This window comes from Ischnura elegans, chromosome 3 (genome assembly GCF_921293095.1).
Source record: "Ischnura elegans chromosome 3, ioIscEleg1.1, whole genome shotgun sequence".
In the NCBI taxonomy this organism is placed as follows: Eukaryota; Metazoa; Arthropoda; class Insecta; order Odonata; family Coenagrionidae; genus Ischnura; species Ischnura elegans.
Window position 1 is genome coordinate 87832272 of NC_060248.1, and position 23952 is coordinate 87856223.

The following is a 23952-nucleotide window of genomic DNA, read 5'->3' on the forward strand; positions in this document are numbered from 1 at the left end:
AGCGTCCAGACGGCATGTGACTCTGCTGTTCTGAGTAGCCGAAACATCTGGCGTCATGATTCACCCACGTGCTTGCCGTGCGTGGAGACCCGTAAGTGGGGGAAAAGGGGATCCTGGTGGGTGAGTTCTCCGGCACCCAGCTGGGCGTCGGAAACCCGGTATGGGCCGGAGTTCGATCCCCTCTTCGGCCCTGGATTCCCCGCAAAACGGGCGGCCGGGAAGAGCCAAGCTCGACCAATAGGCTCCTGGCGGCTCAGGAGCTTGCGGCTCGTTTCGAGCGTACGCCAGGACAGGTTAGTGCTGGAGATATGGGGGTCTCCGTAGGGCGGCCGAAGGCGTGTGGGTTAGGAAGGCCCCCGCACCGGAGGTTCTAACACAAGGAGGGAGACCCCCTATCGAAGGTTCCTATGACCCTTGGGTAGCCCTGGCGATCACACCGGATCTCGGTGTGGTGTCCCGAATGTGTGGCTCCGTGGTGGGTGGGGAGCCTGGGGGATGAAGAGAAAACATCTTGGTAATTTCCACTCTTAATCGTCATTCCAGCCTTATGGGACTGAGGTATATCCCATTTTAACATGTCTAGTAATTTCATCATACAGCGCTCAAACCAGCGCACAGGATTTCCCTCACGGGAACGGAGCGAAAAACATTCGAAATTTCGCGCCCCAGCAGTTCGAAAATTTTTAAGTAGGACTGTTAACACTGAATTTTTAAGTAAACTGTTAACGGACTACACGCTAAAATACTTATCATCATCTCTGCCCCCAATCTGCATGTTTTCAGCACATTGTAACAGTGGAGCTGGTAAATAGTTAACATAAAAGGTTCATCAAGTAACGAAGGCTGCACTTCCAACCTCTCAAGGTTGACTGCCAGTTGTTATCGGTATGGTTTGAGGGCTAAACGACGCCGTAATACACGTCACACTGTCATGCGCGGTAACGCAAGTTTTTGGCTAGCACGACGCGTAGACTTGCGGGGGTCTCCGCTCAGATGCGCGTCGGATTTGTTCCACTGTTTCTTCAGGAACGCGTGGCCGGCCAGGACTTTTCCCTTTACAGAGATACCCGGTTTCTTTGAACTGTTTATACCACTTCTGCGATGTCAATAAGGAAGACGCATGGCATCTGTTAAAAGAATGCAAAAACTTGGAACATCTGAGAATCGAACTGAAAAGTGAATTGGTAAAGAATAAGTTAGATTTTAACAAAACTAACTTAATGAATGACAGTGTTTTAAATGCCATCAGAAAGCTTATGAGGAAAATTATGGAACTAAAATAATAACTCAAACCAAGACAGTGAACTAAATGAAAGCCTAAGGAAACCGGTTCCCAATGATCCTGCCGCATAGCGGTAGGTGAGGGGGACACTCGCCCGGCGCAAGCCGGGGCAAATTAACACATGGCAAAACCCAAACGCCAAATTATAATATCGGTTACTCATATGAAGGCTAAGAAAAGCAGCCCCCGGGAAATAAGTCCTAACTTGAAACCCGGGGGGGGGGGGTGGAGGAGGGTTTATGGGGGTTAATCCCCCCAACGAGTGTTTATACCACCATCGAATGTTCTTTGGTTCAGCCCGAAATCGAATACAAAACGCCCGCTGAACTGCAATCCCTGATTGAGTACGACTAAATTCGATAACGCAATACGCCTTCTGTCGCGCGGACGCCATCTTGAACGAGAATGGCGGAACGCTCCACATCAGCGCTAGTAGCGACATTCAGCGGATTTTCCTGAAGCTCTTTTCAATATATTTGCAAGTTAAAATCAGGTCATTCTCTTCGGGAAACGGTGCATTTTCCTTGAAATAATAAATGCGCAGATTTTCAGCTTGACTCATAAAACTTCATTCTCGTCAAAGACCAATGTATCATTCACATCGTCCATTAAAACATTGTATTCATTACAACTTTCACTGGGTTTTCGCCTTTTCAATTTCGCTTCCTCTGTTCTCTGATAGTCTTGTTTCAGTCATGCTATAAAATGCTATAATAAGAGGGATTCTGAGGTCACATGGTTCGCAAACCTTGATTATTTGCAATCAGCACTCAGGAAGTACAAAACCGGAAGCATGAGAAAATATTAACTAACCCGATAAGGGGTTCCAACCAAGATGTATTGTTTTGAAAACTGTTTCAACTAAAAGCATGAAAATAAAACGTGATTGATATAAATGAACACAATATTTATAGTTTATTTATCAAAGAATCTAATTTGTCCAATAATGCGTCCTGTCTTGCCATCCTCTACCGGTGGCGCCTTTTCTTTCCTTCCTCAGCTATGCGCCGGCTTTCCAATATGGCTGAGGAGAGGTCTTCTGTCTTTTTTCCTAGGCGCTTCTTCGGCGGTGGTGCTGGAGAAGCATCATCCTCCACGTCTTCAGTTCGTCTTCTCCTGGAACCTCCAGAGCTGGATGAGGCCAGTGCCACGGGCTCCATATATGGGCATTCGCCCAGTAGACTTTCCATGGCCTCCAAGTATGGCCACGTTCTAGGGTCCCGGCCGTTGCCAGACTTGGCGTTGTGGTCTTCAATCAACTTGTATGTCATTTTCATCCCATTTAATTTTGAATGACATTTTGGCTCAGTTACGTCGTTAGGAGTTGTTAAAATAATATATATTAATATACGTCGTTATAAAGTTAGGACTTATTTTGGTAAATTGCGATGTTAGCAATTTTACCTTGCAAAATATAATAAGTCTATCTTTTAACACGTTACGGACCGGGTATTAAATTCCAATGCATTTGAAATCAGGAATTTTAAGGGGTGATGACCTAAACGCATTTTTAAAGCCATAATAACTGAATATATAAAAATAAAATATGATTGATATGGATGAACACACAAAATTTATATTTTATTTATCAAGTCGTCCAATTTTTTTAATAAGACATCTTGGCGAGCCATTTTTTCTCTGTGACGCTTATTTTTTCCTTCCTCAGCAATGCGTCGGCTTTCTAAAATTGCTGAGGCGATGTCTTCCTTTTATTTTCGGAACGCCTCTTCGGTGATGGTGATCTTATAAGTGGTGGATTATCGCCCACGGTGTCCCCTTCCATCCGGTTCCTTTTCGAAACACCTGAGCTAGACGAGGCCAAAGCAATGGGCTCCATGAAAGGTCGCTCACCCAGAAGGCTCTCCATCTCTTCCAAGTACGGCCACGTCTTGGGGCCGTTGCTGGACTTCGTATTATGGTCTTTGATACTTTTGTACGTTCTTCTCATGCCATTGAATTTTGTTTGGCATTGCGGCCCGGTTACGTCGTGGCCATGCGTTCGTAAAACGCTGGCAATTCTCTCCCAGGCCTTCTTATGGCTCACTTTGCCGCCAACTAAGTCCCCCTCGTACCCTCTGTAAGTATCTACGAGGAGGAGGATGGCGGCATGAAGCCACAGTGGCCTGCTTGAAGGCAGAGACCACATCTGCATCTGCCCCATCCCTGGGGCATCCTGGTCTTGGCTCGTCAGACTGCTTGCCTTGAGCCAATGCGGCCTCCATTAGGGCCTGGGCGTAGGCCAAATCTATAAAAAATAGAAAATTGAAAAAAATATGCCCAAATTAACAAATAGGGTCCGAAATCACTGGAAAATATTGCTTCAGAATCAAAAACCAAAATGTAATAGAATTCCCGAAAACCTTAGGGGCTATCACTCACCCACCCCCATGCCCTCCCTAAATTCCACAACTGGTTTTCGCTAAACAACATTCTTACCGTGAAAATGATTTTACCGAGAATAACCTGAGAAATTTTTTGTATGATTTCAAGAGTGATGAACATCAATGTTAAGTAATTTATGTTCTCACGGCGCATAAAACGTAGATTGAACGTGTATTATTACTGTATATTATTGTACATTATTGAATTACTTATCGTAAATTATTGTATTACTAATGTAAATTGGCTGCTGCCGTTGGAAAATAAATGAAATGAGATTGTGAGTATTCAGACTTATAAAAACTGAACGCTACATTATGCAACATACAATTAGCAAATTTAAAACAAGGTATTCATATGAAACCATGTATTCATAAAAACATACACATACCATTTTGCGCTCTTTCGGCATCAGCTGGAGAAACTTTCGCCGCTACTGATTTCCCGCCGACAGGGTCCTCAAATCGCACTTCAACTGATTCAAAAGAGGCCGCCATTTTTTCCGTGTCTGTGTTTGTAAACAACGACATGACAACGAGCGTTCGGGGAGCCAGTTAGCGCAATTTGGCGCTGATTGCATCTTGTGCCTCACCTCTCTGGCGATACAATGCCTTCTTAAGCTTACGAGCCGTGCTGTTAAATTTGGCAACGCCGCAATAGCGGATTAGGTAGTTCTATCCGTCCTACGATGGCCCGATTCTTTCGATTCTCTTTCTCGATCCAAGCATTGCCTACACAATTAGCAAAGAATGCGCAGAGACGCCAAAAATTACGCTGCTGAACATATTTTGTCTAGGAAGCATAAATGGTTTAATTCATTGCTGATTATTGTGGAGAGAAACTTTCGAAATAATGCATAAATAACATTGGGAAGAGTTTCAGAGTAGGTTCCGTAAGTACTTCGCATTTCTTACCTTTGAAGAACTCTGTAGATGCGATCTTGAGGATCGCCGGGAAATGCCTGGATTTATATGTAATTATTCAGGGGAAATGCACATTTTATCTGAATTAAGGAAAGAGTTGTAAAATTATAAACACACCAAAGAAACAGGTAATAGGCAAGCTTCTCGGATGCAAGAACTGAAAGACAGTTATGGAAAAGAAAACTAGTACATTTTCAAGAGCTATTTTATTCGCTCAATAAGTTTTGTATTTACAAGCGTACACAAGTATTGTATTCACAAAGGCGAATAGTTCTCTTTCACACACTAACTGGTAAGAGTCTGAATTTTCCTTATCTTGCTCGATCTCTTTTTCTCGAACGCTTCGTCATTTATAAACTTTGTGTAGTTATTTAACAAAATGTTGCAGAAAATAGAAATTAATTTATGAGAAATGGATCCCACCAAACTACCGCAAGGGCACGTAGGATCAATGTTTGAAAATATCCCACTGTTCTCCACACTTAACTTTACCAGCTCACATAAAATTTTTTGCTGGGCTGTCCCTTTAAAAAATTTTGTTTCCATTTCATCACAACTCAAAATCCCTTGAAATACAGCGCATGCATGAATGAAAGTCAATTTCACATATTCCGATGGAACATACAATCCTCCTCTTTGAAGTGAATCGAAGTAAACATTGTTTACTTTGCCTCCTTTGGAGTCACTAAGCAGCTCACAGCATAAGTTGCAAGATGTGGCCACATTTAAACAATGGGATGCATAACCACAAACATACAACAAAGATGATTCATCCAATGATATATCGTCCAAGTAGTCAGAAGCTAAAATAGGTAAGAAATCTGCAATGCCAGATTTGTCTTCTACCTCTTTCCCGGAGTCAACAACCTCGTGAAGGATTATTTTACCAGCTTTGACCAAATTAAGTAATTTCCGTACTCGTAATTTCTTTTCGGACTCTAGAATTTCTCTGAAAGATACCTGATAGTTAGTACCAGATAATCGCCGATACAAACTGAACCTCTCCTCCAAATTGTCAGTCTGAAATTTACCAGGTAGCACATAACTAATAGGAAAATTTCGTATCGAATACTCAATGATAGAAAGGAGCACTGATGTACTCCTTTCCATTGCCAAAGACGTGTCTTTGGAGAGGCCAAACTTTCCATCCATCCCCCTCCATTTAATTAACCAGGGTATAACCCTCTTAAGAAATACAAAACCTCTGTCATTAATGCTATATATAGGTTTAGACCATATATTCCTCTTTGCAATCCCCTTGAAATTGCTTTTCGTGTTCACTATATCCCACCAAGTCTTAACAATTTCTAAGAAGAAACATGTTTCTTCGTACTCCGGTACAGTTTTTAGGGATGCAATGGTCGTATGGTGGAATACATTGTCCGCATAACTGACGTTTTGACGTTCAAAACTGCTCGGGTATAAAGTCTTAATATTGAGTTTAAATGCTTCCTTGATGAGGGAGAGCTGTTCATTTTTGTGGAACTGTCTTAAATGCTCAAAAGATGCTGATCTTGGCGCACCAGTCTCAAAATCAGGGTAAACAAAAGTTTTGTTAACATTTTTTAAATTGATCCAATTATTCCTGATATTTTTAAAAATATGTACAAAGTCATATGTAAGGTAAATAACTTCACCTTCGTAACTTGGATTGGGAATAGTAACGCCATCAGATAAAGTTCTGTACATGTTTTGATTGACTCTGTTATTGTCAGTTATTACACAGAGTACCCTAAACTGAAAAGCCTGTACAAAGTCAATAACGGCCATAGTAGCGTCTTTCAACTGCTCTCCAGAAATGTTGCTGACAGGCAATAGTTTCACGATTTCCCTGAAATTCCCAAATGCTGATGCAATCATGTAACTCACCACAGTTTTTGCGGTTTCGTCACTATTTTCAGCAAATCCCACTACATTACGGTTTTTAAAACTTATCCGGCCATTGACGTACATTTCGTCGATTAGTAAGCAAACCACTTTTTCTCTGAAGGAGAGATTTGCCGAAACGTTACGCAAGTAATGCGAAGTGCTTTCTGAGCTACTTTCTGGAGAAATGTTCAATGAAGAAGAGAGTGACTGAAGGTAACGTTTGTGCGGCAATATCAAATGTTCCCTGCAGTAATTATAGGCAGTGGGGGACAGAGAATACACCATAAATGCAAACAAAATTGTGGATGGATTGTAAACTCGCTTTTTGGAGTTCATTAGCTTAATCTGGTCTAAAATGATGCCAAGTGTTTTACTGTCAACGATTTCCTCATTGTCTGCCAAACCACTCGCCGCTTCAAGGTTTTCCTGAGCCTTTCTTAAGTAATAGCTCACACTGACACTGGGACTGGATGCAGACAAGTTCTTATAACGTGCTAATAAATTTTCAAATTGTGACTTTCTAGTTAGCCTCAGATCAGAAGGCATTACCCAGATTAAATCATGCGAAGGAATTTCAATGCCCCTGAGAGTTACCTTTATAATCAAATTCTTATGCACATAAACACTGCACACCACCTTTAACTCGTCAAAATGTAAATCGTCAATGTTCAAAACATAAAAATACACACAATCATTGTCTTTAACTTTCCAATTCCAGAATTGGCTGTCTACATGTTGAGGAAATTCCTTAATAAAATTATTGAAATCCCTAACACCATCACTGTTAAGGAACGTGTTTACCTGCTCGTTATGACGCTCCAATGTTTCTCTACGCCTGCTGTCAGGGTCTTTTCTTTCAGTTGGCTTTCGACTGGTTAAGTACCCAGGTAAATTTCCAAATAAACGAGGCACAGCATTTTCGCACAATTTTGGGAAGGATAGTGGAATTTCCTCCACAACACCATTTGCACTTCTACACTTCTGCAACTTAATCACATCACTATCTTCAAAATGCAGGACGCAAACGGCAGAAGTCGATGATGGAATCCAGTCCTTCCGTGGAATAGCACGCAGCCATAATTCTCTCCTTTCCGAATCTTTAGGGAATCCAAGCGTTGATACCGGAGCATTCCCTTTCAATGTGCTGTCATAATTCGATTTACAGCCTGGTACACAACACCTTCTAGGCATCTAGTCGAAAGAAGATGGTAAAATAACGCGTATGTTGAGATTAAGGATGTAACTTATGATTGCAATAAGCAATAAGTAATACCTCGAAAGCGATTACAAAAATACCTTACCTTACTAAAACAGATAATCACGATCTTTCCAGCGAAGATACATCTAAGAATCCGTCGTAAACCGCCAGAAAATTACCATTATAGCCTATTTTCCGAAAATAGATGTGTTTGAAATACTTTTAGTTAACTTTTGGAGCTACTGCGAATTGAAAATGATCAATTAGTCTCAGAAACGATGCTCTCACAACTGCTCATGCAAGCACTCACAGCGATTCACAACGTGGTCCTGAAGTGAGTGCTGGACTACCTCCTGTGTTGCCAAATCTCCAGCATCACGGCTCGTTAGCTTAAGAAGGCATTGGGCGATAGCATTCAAAGGACGATTCAAAGCGCGTAGCAATGACGTCGGCGCTACCAAATGATGGCGTCATAACCTCGCTCACAGCGCTGTAAGGGAGTTCCCCGAACGGCGATAGCGCGCTATCAGCGCTATTTGCGTGCAATTGCCGTTCGGGGAGCTCCTTAACTCGTGGATTGTTTTTACAGTGCACATGCATCTATCATTGCTGTATCTAATTGTACTCTTTTCAGGTCAATTTGTGAAAAATTTTACGTCAGCCGTGCAACTGCCTTGCTGACTGTACGGAGAGTAACAAAGGCGTTAGCATCACTTGCACCTGCCGTAATTCGATGGCCTAGGCACGATGGAGTGCAGGTCGTTTGGGGAGGTTTTGAGGCCATCAGTGCCTTTCCCAAAGTTTTGGGAGCTATCGATGGCACGCACTTCCATATTCCTGCTCCCAAAAATAATCCGGAAGCCTATGTAAATCGGAAAAAATATCATTCCATTCAGTTGCAGGTAATTACTGAGTAACCTGACCCTTGTAAAATATCAATTCGAATGATGCAAAGTTACTAATATAGCATTCTTTCCCACAGGGAATATGTGACCATAAAGTCCGTTTCTTACACTGCTACGTTGGGCACGTAGGGTCACTTCACGACCGATGAGTTTTCCGTCTGTCGGAAGTTAAAGACTTTCTTGGGGATGAAAGAAAATTTCCAAATGTCAGTCATTTGGTAGGCGATGCTGCGTACAAGCTGCACTCGAACCTCATGGTCCCCTACCGAGACAATGGACACCTGACTCAACGGCAGAATAATTTTAACTTTTGTTTATCATCAGCAAGAATATCCATTGAGAGGGCCTTTGGGCTACTGAAAGGTCGTTTCCGTAGTTTGCTACATTGTCTACCGATGACAGACACCGCAGAAATACCACAATTTGTCCTTGCTTGTTGCGTGCTACGCAACATCTGTATTTTGCACGGAGATGATTTAAATGAGGCATTATTTGAAGAACCTCGGGAGGAAGAGGCAGTTCCACCAAATATTGACTTGCAAGCAGGTCATTTAAACGATCAAGATGCTGCTCATTATAAACGGGACGCAATTTGTGAAAGATTAATCTTACGCAAAGTGTAGCCACTAATTTTGTTAAATACATATTAAATTTTGATAAAATATAGTAGTAGATAAAATATAATATAGATATAATATATATAAAACCTAATATATATTATGTTAACAACTTGTTTTAAATAAATCATGTTTATTTATGAAAATACCGGAAATGGCTTTTAAGCTTTTGTGCACTTTTTCTCCCTACTACATTCTCTACGTTCGATAGAATCCGTGGCTTCAATATGAGATTTCCCCTCGTCTCCCCGATTATGATAACAGTAAGTCCGACCCTCCACGTCTTCCGATTCCTCTTCACTTTCACTTGTTCTTAAATCATCATTCGTACGTGATTCGGTAGCAAAAATAATTGCATAAAAGGCAAAAAATCTTCCATTTTCATGTGCTTAAAGATGGAGATAGAGATGATTAATAACAAAAATGTATGAGCAAATGTGTGCCTTCAGTAACTCCTTAGTAACCAAAGTCGAATTTCCCGCCATTTCGAAATTCCGGTCCTTTTCACGGAAATGCTCGCGGGTAAAGAAATTACGTACCGGCCGTTGAAGCAGTGGCGCTTCTGCAGCGTGAATCGGACCGCGGCCAAACACGTGGTTGCCATGTGGTTTAATATTTTGTTTTTACGGTTGCCACAGGCTGTTTTCGCAGCTTTCTGTCAATTGAAGTGTCAAAATTTTCAGTATATTAACAAGATGGAGTTTTTGAAAGCTGCAAATCCGTGTGGGCCATGGCGATAACAGATTAAATTTTATTGAGTTACTTGTTTACACTTCAAAATTCATGGCGCTTAAGCACGAGACACGCATCTTCTTCATTCCCGCGGTATTAATTTGATTGCTGATTAATTGTTTTGTGTTATATACTTAAAAGATTAAACCTCTTTCTGCCTCTGTTCTGAGTGAGTAGCATTACATGTGCATAAGTACTTCTTATTTTAGCTATTCATGTGTAGATTTAATAGTATTTATTGTCATTATCTCTACTTTTTCATAGGTTTCAAATGGTAATTGATTTGAAAACCCTTTTTCGTTCCTCTGGTTAGCAATGTCATTAATCGAATTAAATTTCAATGCGTTTCTTATTTTAAATTGAGGAGGCTATATAAATGCCGTTACTTGTTTTTCATTTCATTTAGGAAATTTAGTTAATGTTATTGAAAATGGCAAAATCCAAAACATTGTCTTTTGTGTCAAGTTTACTGATTCTTCAGCATGGCTTCACGTATACCATACGCTCTTAAATCTGTCAAAAAACTAATGCTGTATTAAAAATTTATTTAAAGAAAAAAGAATGGCTTTTTGTATCTTTAGTGACTGAAGACCCAATTTAAACATAAGTAATTGAATGAAAAATATATTTTTATTCGTACAATTTTAGCTACCTATTTAACATGCCCCCTTAAGGAATAGCTCGTGAAAGCAATGGATGAAAGCATAGGATTCTGCAATGTGGGTGGACTCCAAGAGCACATTCGATGTTTGAAAGAAATTGTCCTGTTTCCACTAATTTACAAGGACTTGTATGAGAAGTTTAAAATAAGGCCTCCAAAAGGAGTGCTCTTCTATGGACCACCTGGTAAGTCAATGATTAAGAAAACATTATGGATGACATTTGTGTTAAAATATGATAAAATTATTTTTGAACTATGTTTATTATAGTATTCAGGGTTTTCAATCAGGTATTTGGGGTATCCAAGGAGAAGTTTAAGATCATTGCTTGAGACAGGAGAGATCTTGGTTTAATACAGTGTTTGTGGAAAATACCTTCAAGTCGTTCAGTTGACTTGGGATCGAATGAGAGTGTGACTTGTTTTCATTCTGTGTGGCTGTGATAAGTGTATTACTGTCTTGAATACATTTTTTTGTGTTCCTGCTTCTTGAGGATCATATCTATGAGCTTTTCATAATAACCATTTGATACGGCAGTATGTTTTATGTATTCGAGTTACTTTTGAAAGTTTGTTTTACTCTGTACTTTGAGTGGCTGGTGAATGAGGTAATGGAAGGCTGCGAATGTTTCATCAACCTGAGTGGTTGTGTGCTTGAGACCTGCAGAGAAATTTTTTCCATCAGTAAATCTTCTAGGTGAGTGAGCGAGGTTGCATGTTTGTGTATTTACTGTAAGATGGTGTTACTTTGGCCCACTTCTCTACTTGTATCTACAAGAAATATGTTTAAATCATTAATTTAGATGCTATGCGATATTAAATATTTTACATATTATTTTTTGGGGTTCTGACTATATGTTACACGAGTTTCAGACGCAGCCACGATACAGAAATTTCCAAGTGATTTTTTTTAAGGTGGGCCAAAGATGCCCCAACCTGGGGCATCTTTGTCCCACTCATGAAATTTCATGGTTTTGATGCTTGTTTTTACTGATGGGCCAATATTACCCCAAGAAGGAAGTTTGCCAATCACATTACACATCCATACTTTTAAGAAATCTGTATCTTAAAGGCAAAATGTTTTGGAAATAGCAAATTTACAAGGTTAATAATTGTGAAGGTTAGTGATTTTTGGCACTTGGGGGGGGGGGGGGGGGGGGGGGTGTTAAAAGAGAAACAACTGAGAAGTTGCGAAGATAATATTGTTGTTTTTATTGCATGAACTTAATTAAGTGAAGTAGTAGGTAAGGACAATAATGATAAAAATTGTTTGCTTAATGTCCTCCCAGTCATACTGTAGGACATCCTTCTTTTCTGGCCATCTCCAAAATTTATTGTGTTTTTCCATACACTCTACAGATGGTCCTGGTTGGTCATGTCTTGGCAATTCTATTATCCTTCCCGGGAACAGGTCTCCATTATATTTTACAGCAACATAGTCACCTTTCTTAAACCTGAGGTGACTATCCTGCTCATGCACTCCATTTCTACAGTCAGTCGATACTGCAGGCCTCACCTCACCATTTTCCGTGCAAAAATCAAGGTTATCCAGACCATTGAAGTCATCAGAGGTATCAGAGTCATTGGAAACAATTTTCTTTTTTGGTCTCCCACGTTTTTTCTGCTGAGTGCTCTCAGGAGTGACGGAAGATCCTCGGGAAGAGGTTTCTTCCAGGTCATCAGGGCATATGCTCTTTCCAGGTTCAATATTTAGCCTCTTCCGCTTCTTGTGAACACTGTGATTATGAGCATCAGCTCGTTTGGTTAGTAAAGCTTGCATGAATGCATCACCTATTAAATCAGGATTCACTCTGTCCTCCCTAGGCAGACGCTTCAAAACTTCATTTCTATTGAGAGGACAAATCCCACATTTCCTGAAACCTGAAATTAAGTTTTGCCCTTTGCCATTTAATGCTCTGGTAAAGAGCTGATTCAGCAATTTTGCAAAATTATCCTTAGGCAAAGTTGTAAACCTCTCACCCTCAGCAGTTCGTCTCCATTCCTGTAGTATGCATCTCCATGCAACTTTCATTGGATGGAAGTAGGCAACATCCAATGGCTGGGTGAGGTGAGTTGAATGAGGAGGAAGACAAACAAAGTGAATGTGATTTTCCTGACATTCTTTAATGACAGCATGATTAATATGAGAGGCCAAATTATCCCCTAGGAGCACTTTAACACCATCCTGTTTTCTTAGTCTTGGAAGAACAAGACTGAAGAACCATTCTTCAAAAATGGCAGAATCAAACCAACCACTTTTTGATCGGTTATAACGGCAACCCTTGGGCCCACCTTCAGTCCATGTATCCCAGTCTTTCAGCCTTAAACACAACGTAAGGAGGCAACAATTCTCCTTTGGCATTTCCGCAGATCATGAGAGAGGTGGATGTTTTTGATGAGTTCATTACACGTTCAACATATTTGCTTCCCCTACTACAGACAACTTTGTTATTTCCTGGAACATCAGTCAGATTTGTCTCATCATAATTCCACAAATGTCAAATTATCAAAATAAGATTCAATTGCGTTTGAATCAATTGCAACACGCTCTCTCTTTATGTTACTGCAAACTCTGGTTGAAAGATCCGGATGGCGTTTAAGGAAGCTTTTTCCCCTATCATACCCAGGCATGTTGTCACACTTGGCAAACTCTGTCACTTTCCGACCTGACTTGTCTAAATAGGATTTCACAATGCACCTGAGATCGTATTCTGTAATGGGAAAGCCAAACTCAGACAAAACCTTTATATGTTCAGCAATACTTTATTCTTCTTGAGGAACAAAAGCTGTTGGTTTACCAGGATGTTTCTCATGTAAGCCTTTTAATTTATTCTTAATGGTACTCCTTCCGATTCTATAAAATGAAGCAGCAGCCCTTGGGAGTTTTCCTTCCAGATCTAATGTCCTCCAGGCATCTTTCCAATGTTTCCTGAGTATAATCCCCATATGCCCTGGCTCCAGGTTGTCTTTTATGAGTTCTTGGCATAATGTAAGTTTCACAGACTTACTTCACCTACAAGGCAACAAGAAATCAAGTAAGAGGAAACACAAAAATAGGAAAATGTGGTGGGCCAAAGTTGCCCCAAATAATAATAAAAATTGGCATTTTAACTTGGTTATGAAATACTACTATTAAATCAATAACCTAAAGAGAGATAGTGCTTAGGTCATCATGCCAACTACATTAAAATATGGAAAAACTACTTACCAAAAAATTTAAGGCTTCTACTCTTGTTGTACACCAGAAAGTTTGAAGACTTAAAAACTGCTGCAATATTTAGAGTAGTGATGGGTCGATCATGAACGATTCGATCAAAAAGATTGAATCACTAGGTGAATCAAATGACTCATGATTCATTTCGTTAAACAAGTCGATCATCAATCATCAATCACTCCAACTTCCGGTTTCATATCAATCATCCCGGTTTCCGGTTTGTTTCAAAATGTCGAACGATCGATGCTTGATCTATTTCGGCAGAAATAGTTGTGAGAAAATTAAATACTATGTTATGAAGAACTGAATACTTGTATAATCTTTTTCTTAAATGTTTTCCAGCGGTTATCAGTATTAATAACACCAATACACGTAAAAGAAAAATATTAAGATGACTCCTGTAGGAGAACGTTAAGAAGTATAATTTAAGCTGGTTAATTTTATTGTGCCGTTCATAAAATTATCCTGCAGATCAGATTCATGCATAGTGTGTGGTGTATTTTGTGGTATATTTTGAGATACGTAGTTAGAAATTATATTTTATTAGTGTTGAGAAACTGTGGCAGTTTTGCCTTCCTAAATATTTTCATGACACTACTTCCTTCATTTTATCAATCTAATATACTCATCTAGGAATTCATAATCAAAATAGTATATGAAATGATAATATGGATAGCAATCAGCGTTACCCATGCTCTTCGCAGATGAGGCAGTATTTATTCGATTATTCAAAGTGATTTATTACATCCATTGATTGAGTCTTTTCGATCATGATTCCTTTTGAGTCTTTTCGATCATGATTCCTTTTGAGTCTTTTCGATCATGATTCCTTTTGAGTCTTTTCAATCATGACTCCTTTGAGTCTTTTCGATCTTGATTCCTTTGAGTCTTTTCGATCTTGATTCATTTGAGTCTTTTCGATCATAATGATTGAATCAATTGATTGAATCACTTATGTGACTCGAGTCAAAATGATTGAATCACTAAAATGATCGACTTTGCCCATCACTAATTTAGAGTAAACAAACATTTACTGCTGGCACCTAGTGGTAAACTTTGGAACCTTGAAAACTGAAGGAATCTCTAGTTAGTGCTGCCACCTAATGGGTACAGTATTCACTATGACAATTTGTGGACTGAAAAAACTGCTTGAAAATATTAAATAACTTTTTAAAGTGTGGGCCAAAGTTACCCTGATGGGACAAAGTAACCCCATCTTACGGTATCTGATTTTAGTATTAATTTGTTGTATTTCACCCCTTTGACATCTTAACTATCTTCCCAAACCCCCACATTATTCACCTTCTTGTTCCTCCTTTTTTGCCCTGTAAAGAGTACAGCCTTGGTGAATTCATTTCCATCAACAGCAGTTGAATTACCATTGTGAATACAATTACATTAGTATTGTCAAAGATGGGCAGACAAATCAGACCATAACTGTGTTTGCGCATCCAACAAGGGCTAATATGTGGACCCACTATCAGTAAAAGGGTAAAAGATATTCTATAAAACTTAAGCCTTGAATTGAACATTTATTTTTAACCTAATTACTCCCTTAAAAATATTATTTACTTGGGGGTGGAGTGAGTTATATGTTATAAATTGCTAAATTTCATATGCTCACGATCATTTTTATCCTTGACTTGTAAAATTGGAAATCATCTGCCGGAAACTGTATATGTATAGACCATGAAAAATTTCAGACAGCTTGTTGGTAATTATCACCTTAAGTTTTTTGAACATAGCTAATGTGATTTCTGTAAAAAATAATCTCAATAGGTACGGGGAAAACTTTGGTTGCTGGAGCCCTCGCAGATGAGTGCAACAGAGTCCATAGAAGAGTTTCTTTTTTTAGTCTTAAAGGTGCCGAGTGTCTTACAAAGTGGGTTGGAGAATCAGAAAAACATCTAAGAACTCTGTTTGAAAAGGTGAGATTCTTATATATACCAGTTGGCCCATACTGCATGTAGTGGGTAAAAATTTTTACCCACTTCTCGTAGTGGGTAAAAATACCTAATTAGAGCTATGATCCCTGTAAACCATGTATGTTGCCACAGCATTGCAGCAGTGTCTCACAGCAACCTACTGGGAGTTGCTGCAGTGTTATGACAACATTTTGAAAGCCTCCAAACGTCCTTCTAGTACATTTTGACTGAATCTTCACAACTTTATTGCAACCTGACATAAAACATTATTGCAACCTTTAATGAATATTACTCATAATTGTGCTGTTTCAAATAAAAATTTTTATTTTATACTTATGTACATGTTGTAATCTCACCTCATTCCTCTGATACCAGAGTGCCTGAACCAGTCCATGGCCTTCTATTTTTTTTTAACTATATTCCTTCAGAGGAGGCTTACAGTGGAAAGCATCTGAAATGAAATCAAAGTTGGGATTACATATACAAAATTCTTTAGTCTGAAACATAATAAGATTTAGTATCATCACTACAAAATAAAAGCTTGTTGGATTATCAAATACGTGTTAAACCCAACAAACTAATAATGTTGGAATGGCAGTTACCAGTACTGTCTGAAATGACTAGTCATTCAGGGCATCATATTCTTCCACTGAATTCATTGGAAATTTCCAATTTAAAGGTAAGGTATTGTTGCCTTCCTCAGAGGGCAATCTTTTTAAAGCCCATTTTTCTTTAAAATGTCCTTCTGCGTCCTTTCAGTCCTTTTAAGTTATTCAAGAAGAGCCCAAGGAAGAACTGTGAAACTGAAAAAATTAAATAGCCTAAATGTATAGAAAATGTGCATTATGGCCCAATCTGTGAGATCAGTAGCTGCAAGCTCCTGTGTCTTCCTTTCCACATAGCAATAGCACCTTTCCACATAGCTGGATCCTCTGGGCAGCTGGGTATCCATGGCTCCCGTCCTTATATTCTGCCGAGGTTGGTCCCGTCCCCGAATCAGATGGACTCCCAACTCCTCTTCATCTTCTGAGATGGCATCCCATGCTACAAAATTGATGCATCTTTCACGTGAGCTGAGCACACTGCGACATTCTTTGCAGCTTTCTCCTTTGAGGCAGCAACTTCAAATGCTTTGTCAAAAGACAGGTCCTTGTCCTCTAAATAAAAGGCTTGCACAATGTCCTTATCGCACAGGCCCAACACTAACTGGTCCTTGTTTGGGAGTATGGCAGAGGAAATGACGATTAGCAAAATCACTTTTTGAGATGTTCACAACTGTATTTAAGAATTAATACATGAAACTTGACATGTGGTCAAAGAGACCGACGCCACACGCACACAAGCCATTGAATACAATACAAAAAGAAACAAAAGAATGTCTAAATATAGATTTAGCATTCAGCCGCTGTGGCACTGCTCTGTGGTGCCCAATACAAAACACGGGCAGCTGTTGGATTACATTACCACACAAAAAAAACAACACACCCACTTAAGCCAATAGCTGCTCATAAAAAAATAACACAGACAAAGCAATCAAAATCACCAGAAACATTACAAATCACCTTGAATTAACACAATCCCATTCCTTGGGTACAGTAAACGTGTATAGGCTTTGGTAAGGATTTTGTGAGAACATCTGCTATCATTTCCTGAGATGACATATAGTGAAGAGAAATTACCTTTTCTTGCACCTTTTCCCTTATAAAATGATGTTTGTTGTTGATATGTTTGGTACGCTTGTGGTACACAGGATTATTGGCTATTTTCTGAGCACTTCGATTGTCATTATACAAATCAATTTTACCATGCATCATAAGCTTAATCAAATCAGATTCACCTCTGACAAATTCAATGCTAATTGGATCTACATTAGAACCAATCAAGTCACACAAAAGATTTTTAAAATACACAGCCTCTTTTGCAGCTCCTGATAAAGCGACATATTCAGCTTCTGTGGAAGAAGTTGCTACTGTGCTCTGCTTGCGAGCTTCCCAAGTTACAGCACAATTTGCAAGTTTTAACGCATAACCAGAATATGATTTACAGTCACTGTCATCAGTAGCAAAACTTGCATCTGCAAAACCTTTTAAGTTTAAACCAGTACTTTTGAATTCTAACCCTAGGTTCATTGTGCCCTTAAGGTACCTGAGAACTCTTTTGGCAGCAACCCAATGCTCCTCACCATTGTATGAATTAAATTGGCTTAAATAGGATACGGCATGTAATATCCGGCCTAGTGCAAACACTTAGATACATGAGTGAGCCTATTAATTGCTGATAGGGTTTATTGTCAACATCTTTAGCCCGTGAAAGTTTTACATTCACATCTAGCGGTGTACCAACGGGATTTGAATCGGCCATCCCAAACTTAAGCAATAAATCTTTGATGAATTGGGTCTGCGAAATTTTAAGTTTTCTTCTCTACATCTCTCTCAATTTGCATACTGATATGTAATAAGAACTCTGGTTGAATTAACAACACGCTTTTATTTAGTAAGCGAATGATACACTAGTGCACAATACACGTCCGTACTCGACCGTGGCTACAATCCGAGAGACTGTTGAAGTCCCCCAGTTCCTACCACGCTACGCAAGTGGCGCCACAGTCACAAACAACTGACACACAATATTAGCAGACAGCAGAACATACATAAAAACTCTCCCCCCCCTATTTTTACAATACAAAAGCATAAAATGTACACACATTAAACAAAGCAGACACACAACATCTGATAGTAATCACAACTCAAAAACAAAGTCTTTTAGGTCAAAGTCATCTAGGTGAGTACAAAGTCATCTAGGTGAGATGGAGGTTTGACTGTCCGCTGAGGCCGAGATGAATTTGGCTCTGTAGCTGGTCTTGCTCCAGGGTTATCACAGGGCGGAGACCCTTCGGGCGGAGGATTTTGTATGGCCACCCACTCATCAGGCCAACCCAGCCAGGTGGTGTTTTCAGGCGAATGAGGATAGTCCTCAGTTGCAGCTTGAACCTTTGGAAAATCAGAGCAGGGATTAGTATTTACAATAATATTGGGGTTTTTATTACCAATCCATCTGCGACGGAGTTGGTTGACATTCCTACGCTCAACGTGACCAGAGTCTGAAATAATTTTAAAATTATGAGGACCCTCAACTTCAGAAATTACACCCTTCAACCATGGCCCTCCCCGTCCATAATTCCTGTAAAAAACTGTGTCCCCAACAGTGAAGTAATTTGCAGACGCTTCCCTTCTCCCCAGCAAGATGGAGTTCCTCTTTTGCTCATTCAAATTTACATGAGCTGGATGTAGGTTGTCCAAAACAGTTTTCTGTAGGAACGGATCAGGATTGGAAATAAATAAGACGGATATTAATTTCACACGTCTATTCGCGATCTCGGATGAACAACGACAACCGGAAATACAAGTAAAACAAAAAAACATACAAAGAGGAAGATAGTTCACCTTCTTAACACTTGGTGTCTCTGCGTAGATATTACAATTATAAGATTACAAATAACACACCCCTATAATCTAATAATTGTACCAGCTTAATTGTACTACAACCAAGAGTATGTTCAATTTGTCCAAGCACAACAATATTGATTAATTCAAACCAAGACCTTCAACACAAAAAATGTGTTTTGGACTGTGAAGTCCCTTTGTCATAACATCAACTATCATCTCATTCGTGGGAAGATACAGTAAACTTTAGCGTGGGCCTTCTGATCTCGCCGTGCTCTCATTTTTGGGCTGGTTTTGCCTTCCGCATCGTATGCCTCAATACAAGACCAAAGGTCCTCATGTATAAGATACATTTTCATCGCGAATTTCCAATCACAAAAATTCTCACGACCTTCAAGCTTTTCAATAGCCGGCAAGCCACCGCTCGCGCCATGTGACTCGGCCATCGCGTACTTTTCACGTAAAAAGAATGAGAAACACACAACCGAGCTACACCGTGCTACAAATACTTAAGCCGTTATTTCGAAATTAATCGTTCTGGGCCCATAACCTGTAGGAACGGATCAGGATTGGAAATAAATAAGACGGATATTAATTTCACACGTCTATTCGCGATCTCGGATGAACAACGACAGCCGGAAATACAAGTGAAACAAAAAACATACAAAGAGGAAGATAGTTCACCTTCATAACACTTGGTGTCTCTGCGTAGATATTACAATTATAAGATTACAAATAACATTTTCAACCTTCTCCCCATCAACAGCTCTGAGGGAGCTGACCCTGTAGAATTAGGAGTGGTTCTTAATGTGAGGAGGATGTTGGCTAATTCCTTTTCCCATTCATTGGCGGGCAATTTAAGCAGCAATCTTTTGACGGTCTGCACCATCCTTTCTGCCAGCCCATTAGAGGCAGGGTTATAAGGGGGAGTTTTGTAATGGGAAATGCCATTATTGTGAACAAAATCAGACATCTCCTCAGACCTGAAAGCAGGTCCATTGTCCGTGACAATTTCATCTGGTAAGCCATGAGTGGCAAACCAGCTGCGCAAATTTGCTATAGTGGTCTTTGATGACAGGGAACCCCGAGTGGAAGCTACCTCCACCCATTTGGACATTGCATCCACAAGAATCAAGAACGTATGACCCACTATTGGGCCAGCAAAATCTACATGAACCCTAGACCATGGCTTTGTAGGTATGCTCCATGGAATGGTGGGTACCTTAGGGGGATTGTTTTGCACTGAAGAACATTGAGGGCAAGATTTAATTAAGGATTCAATGTCCTCATCGATCCCAGGCCACCATACATAACTCCTGGCCAGCCCTTTTGTGCGTACGATACCTTGGTGCACCTGGTGTAGCATGGCTAACACTTGAGAGCGATAAATCGGAGGAATTATCACTCTGTTGCCTCTTAACAGACAACCCTTCATCACCGACAAGGATCCAGGAGGACCCCTCAGGTACCGCTGCACCTCCGGAGAATTTTCAGAGAAATCCCATCCATGTAGGACTCTACACAGGACCTTTGACACCACAGGATCCTTCCTCGTGGCTTCTGCGATGGCACCAGCTGACAGTGGGGAATGCTGTGCAGCAGATTCCTCAAGGAATAGGACATCTGCTGGGTCAGGGGATAAATCCTCTCCTTCTTCCTCCAGGGGCAACCTGCTAAGAAAATCTGCATTCCCATTGTGGGAGCCAGGTCTATACAAGACATTGCAATCAAAATTTGCCAAGAAAAGACACCAGCGGAGCACGCGTGGGGACATAATGTCTGGCAACTGCTTCCTTTGAGGGTTGAAAATTCCCACCACTGGCTTGCTGTCACTGTATACGGTGAATCATCTACCCCATAGATACATATAAAACTTAGTTACACCAAATATAATAGCCAAAGCCTCTTTGTCCACTTGGGAATAGTTTCTCTCATGGGGCTTTAATGTGCGAGAGCCAAAAGCAATGGGCCTCTCTGTGCCATCCGGCATAACGTGGCTTATCACTGCCCCAATACCTTGGGGAGATGCATCCCCAGCAAGCACAATGGGGAGATCGGGGTTAAAATGAATTAGTGCCGCTTTTGTCACTACATCTTTTACATAAGATAAACACTTGTCATGCTCACTTCCCCACTCCCACTTAGCACCTTGCTTTAAAAGGTCATACAGTACATGAAACTGGGAAGCTTTATTTGGGAAAAATCGGTCGTAGTAATTCACTAACCCCAAGTAAACTCGCAAGCTGTCAACATTTTCAGGTTTAGGTGCGGATAAAATCGCACTTACTTTCTTGTCCGTGGGATGTATCCCCTCCGCACTCAGTTGGTAGCCAACAAACTCAATTTTGGGAACCGCAAATAGGCACTTGTCCAACCGAAGATGTAATCCTGCATCACCCAACTTGCGAAGCACTGCCCTCACTCTCTGCCATAGACCCGACTTAGTGGGGGCCTGAATGAGGATGTCATCCAGATAAACTAGTGTCCCCTCCAATCCCACTAGGAGCGACTCCATAGTCCGTTGAAAGATTCCAGGGGCTTCACTGAGACCCTGACTAAGCTTGGTCACCTGAAAAAGACCCTTGTGGGTGTTTAGCGTCAATACCTTGGCAGTCTCAGCATCGACCGGCAGTTGTAGGAAGGCAAGGGACATGTCCAGCCTAGCAAAGTATTTCCCTCCCGCTAACTTCCCAAGCACTTCGTCAATTGTAGGAAGGGGGTAAACATCCCTCAAACAGTTTGGATTAACAGTGGAGGAGTAATCCCCACATATGCGGATAGTCCCATCCCTTTTCTCCACATTTACTGTAGGTGTGGCCCACTCAGACACTTTGACAGGCACCAAAATACCTTCATGCACAAGCCGATCAATTTCGGAAGACACTCTGTTCAATAGGGCATAGGGAACTGGGTGAGCCTTACGGAACACTGGGGAGGCACCGTCCTTTAGATGGATGTGCGTTGGAGGGCCACTATATTTTCCCAACCCAGGGGCAAACACATGACTGAAATCTAATATTTCAGGGGGCAGGGGAACACTTGATGAGCACAAATGCACTCCATCCACACCAATGTTCAACGCGTGAAACCAGGAGCGACCCAGTAAGGAAGGCCCCGGGCCAGCAGCAACTAATAGAGTCAGTTCAGCCACAAAACCTCGAAATTCTGCTTTCACTTGGGTTTGTACCAACACATTTAGTTTTTCATTCGACCACGTCGTTAAATTAATGGCACAGGGTTTAAATTTTAAAGAACTAAACTTTGATTGAAAAACTTGACTCCCGATAATGGTGTGGCCTGCACCGCTATCCACCTCCATAAGCAAAGGCACTCCTTCAATGTTTACTGTTATTTGTATTGGAGGTGGTGCTCCCGAGGAAGGGGTGAAAAATAACAAAGAATTAAGTTTACCTCCGTGAATTTGATCGTCTGAACCCAGGGGCGGCTCGATGATCGCATGGGCTGCGGCTGGGGTGGCACGGCGGTGCTCTCTGTTGGTGCTCTGGAACGGCTGCGGTGCTCCCTGGTTCTGGGCCCGGCGACGCTTGGCAAAGCACATCTTGGCCAGATGCCCAACCTTGTGGCAGTTGTGGCAGGTAGCATTCCTCGCAGGGCAGTCTCTGTGCGGCGTCTCGGCGCCACAGCGGTAACAGGTCGTACGCCCAACTTCATGCTGACGCCTGTTTGAGGGTTGATGGGTAGACCGTGGAGCCTGAGGGTTGTGGGATCAGTCTGTGCGGAAAACACTTGCATCTGGGGAATCTCTGTTATTTACCACTAACACGTTCTGATAATGCGCACAACTTGCACTTTGCTGCGCCTGTAGCTGCGACATGTGAACTTTAGCCTATTCTGCAGCCATGGCTCTGTCTACAGCGATTTTAAGTGTGAGATCCTCGAAGTTCAAAGAAAATAACTGTTCTTTAAGCGAGAGGTTTTTCATACCTCTAAGGACTTGACGTAAGAGTGCTTGATCGAGGTCTGCGAATTTGCAATTATCAGCCAATTGTCGCAAGTCGGCAACAAAGTCGTTGAACGGTTCACCCGGATTCTGCATTCTCAAATCAAACTTTTCCCGTTCCACCCACACACACGTAGTTGGTATGAAATGCCGTGATAACAGCGCGAGTATTTCTTCAAAAGATTTCGCAGACGGTTTCTCCGGGGCACAAAGTTTCTTTACGAAGGCATAAGTGTGCGAGCCTGTGCACGACAGGAAAACGGCTCTTTTCTGCGTGGACGACACAATTTGGTTGGCCTTAAAATAAAATTGCAATTGTTCCTTAAAGTCCTCAAAATCTGAAGGATTGCCTGAAAACTGAGGAACCATACCCAGGTGCATGCCTCTCACGGCACCCAACGCCGGAGATCCATTTACCGAATCCTCCGACATCGTGGCCAGAAAATGATTTTAAACACACTTTAATAATTAATTCAAGTAAATCATGGAACTATCAGCCCGCACACACAAATATTTTTCACTTTAAACACTTAGACGATTACTTCACGGTATACAGTTCACACCACGTGGCCAAAAGTCCCTCAATACAAGGTGTAGCACAAACAGGCATTAAAATCACAACAATAATCACTGCTAAAACACTTTCTATGCACAAATACGCAATAATATGAGCAATTTTGTTTAAAGTTCGTAGACAGACAGTCCGTGGTAAGAATTTATGAAACACGTGGTTAACTTATTAGCGCCAACATAAGGTTTATCTCAAATATATTTTCCGGCAGGAATATCGCCAAACAGGCAGTATATATTAATTAAAAGTCAGTTAAAAAATAAACAGCATACCTC

The 23952-nt window shown here is 40.9% G+C and overlaps 3 protein-coding genes across 11 annotated transcripts in view; 1 reads left to right on the forward strand and 2 right to left on the reverse strand.

Annotated features, from left to right (window-relative positions):
• Nucleotides 1–9779: 9779 nt before the first annotated feature.
• Nucleotides 9780–23952, forward strand: part of LOC124156122 (ATPase family AAA domain-containing protein 2-like) — a 66593-nt gene continuing 52420 nt past the window's right edge. For 8 of the 9 annotated variants that reach the window (XR_006864268.1, XR_006864267.1, XR_006864266.1 and 5 more), the window contains exons 1-3: nt 9780–10074; nt 10554–10751; nt 15557–15705. Coding sequence is in view for 1 of the 9 variants with exons in the window: in XM_046530458.1 (XP_046386414.1) it covers nt 10598–10751; nt 15557–15705 (303 nt within the window). In the remaining 8 variants the exon portion in view is untranslated. The remainder of the gene's footprint in view (nt 10075–10553; nt 10752–15556; nt 15706–23952) is intronic. The other variant, XR_006864269.1, reaches the window with a different exon arrangement.
• Nucleotides 11752–13845, reverse strand: LOC124156124. The gene is made up of 2 exons (XM_046530459.1): nt 13772–13845; nt 11752–13576 (listed from the first exon to the last, which is right to left on the reverse strand). Exon 2 carries the CDS (start codon nt 12923–12925, stop codon nt 11792–11794), a length of 1134 nt encoding a protein of 377 aa, XP_046386415.1. The 5' UTR covers nt 12926–13576; nt 13772–13845; the 3' UTR covers nt 11752–11791.
• On the reverse strand, nt 18183–22951 carry LOC124156125. The gene is made up of 2 exons (XM_046530461.1): nt 22557–22951; nt 18183–18692 (listed from the first exon to the last, which is right to left on the reverse strand). The coding sequence occupies exons 1-2, from the start codon at nt 22896–22898 to the stop codon at nt 18480–18482; spliced, it is 555 nt and encodes a 184-aa protein (XP_046386417.1). The 5' UTR covers nt 22899–22951; the 3' UTR covers nt 18183–18479.

Bases quoted from the DNA above. Each gene is read 5' to 3' on its own strand.
- LOC124156124 (XM_046530459.1), bottom strand. From the start codon at position 12,925: ATGCCAAAGGAGAATTGTTGCCTCCTTACGTTGTGTTTAAGGCTGAAA.
- LOC124156125 (XM_046530461.1), bottom strand. From the start codon at position 22,898: ATGCAAGTGTTTTCCGCACAGACTGATCCCACAACCCTCAGGCTCCAC. The intron at 18,693-22,556 runs GTAAACTTAATT...GATTTTCCAAAG, and splicing joins AGACGATCAAATTCACGGAG to GTTCAAGCTGCAACTGAGGA.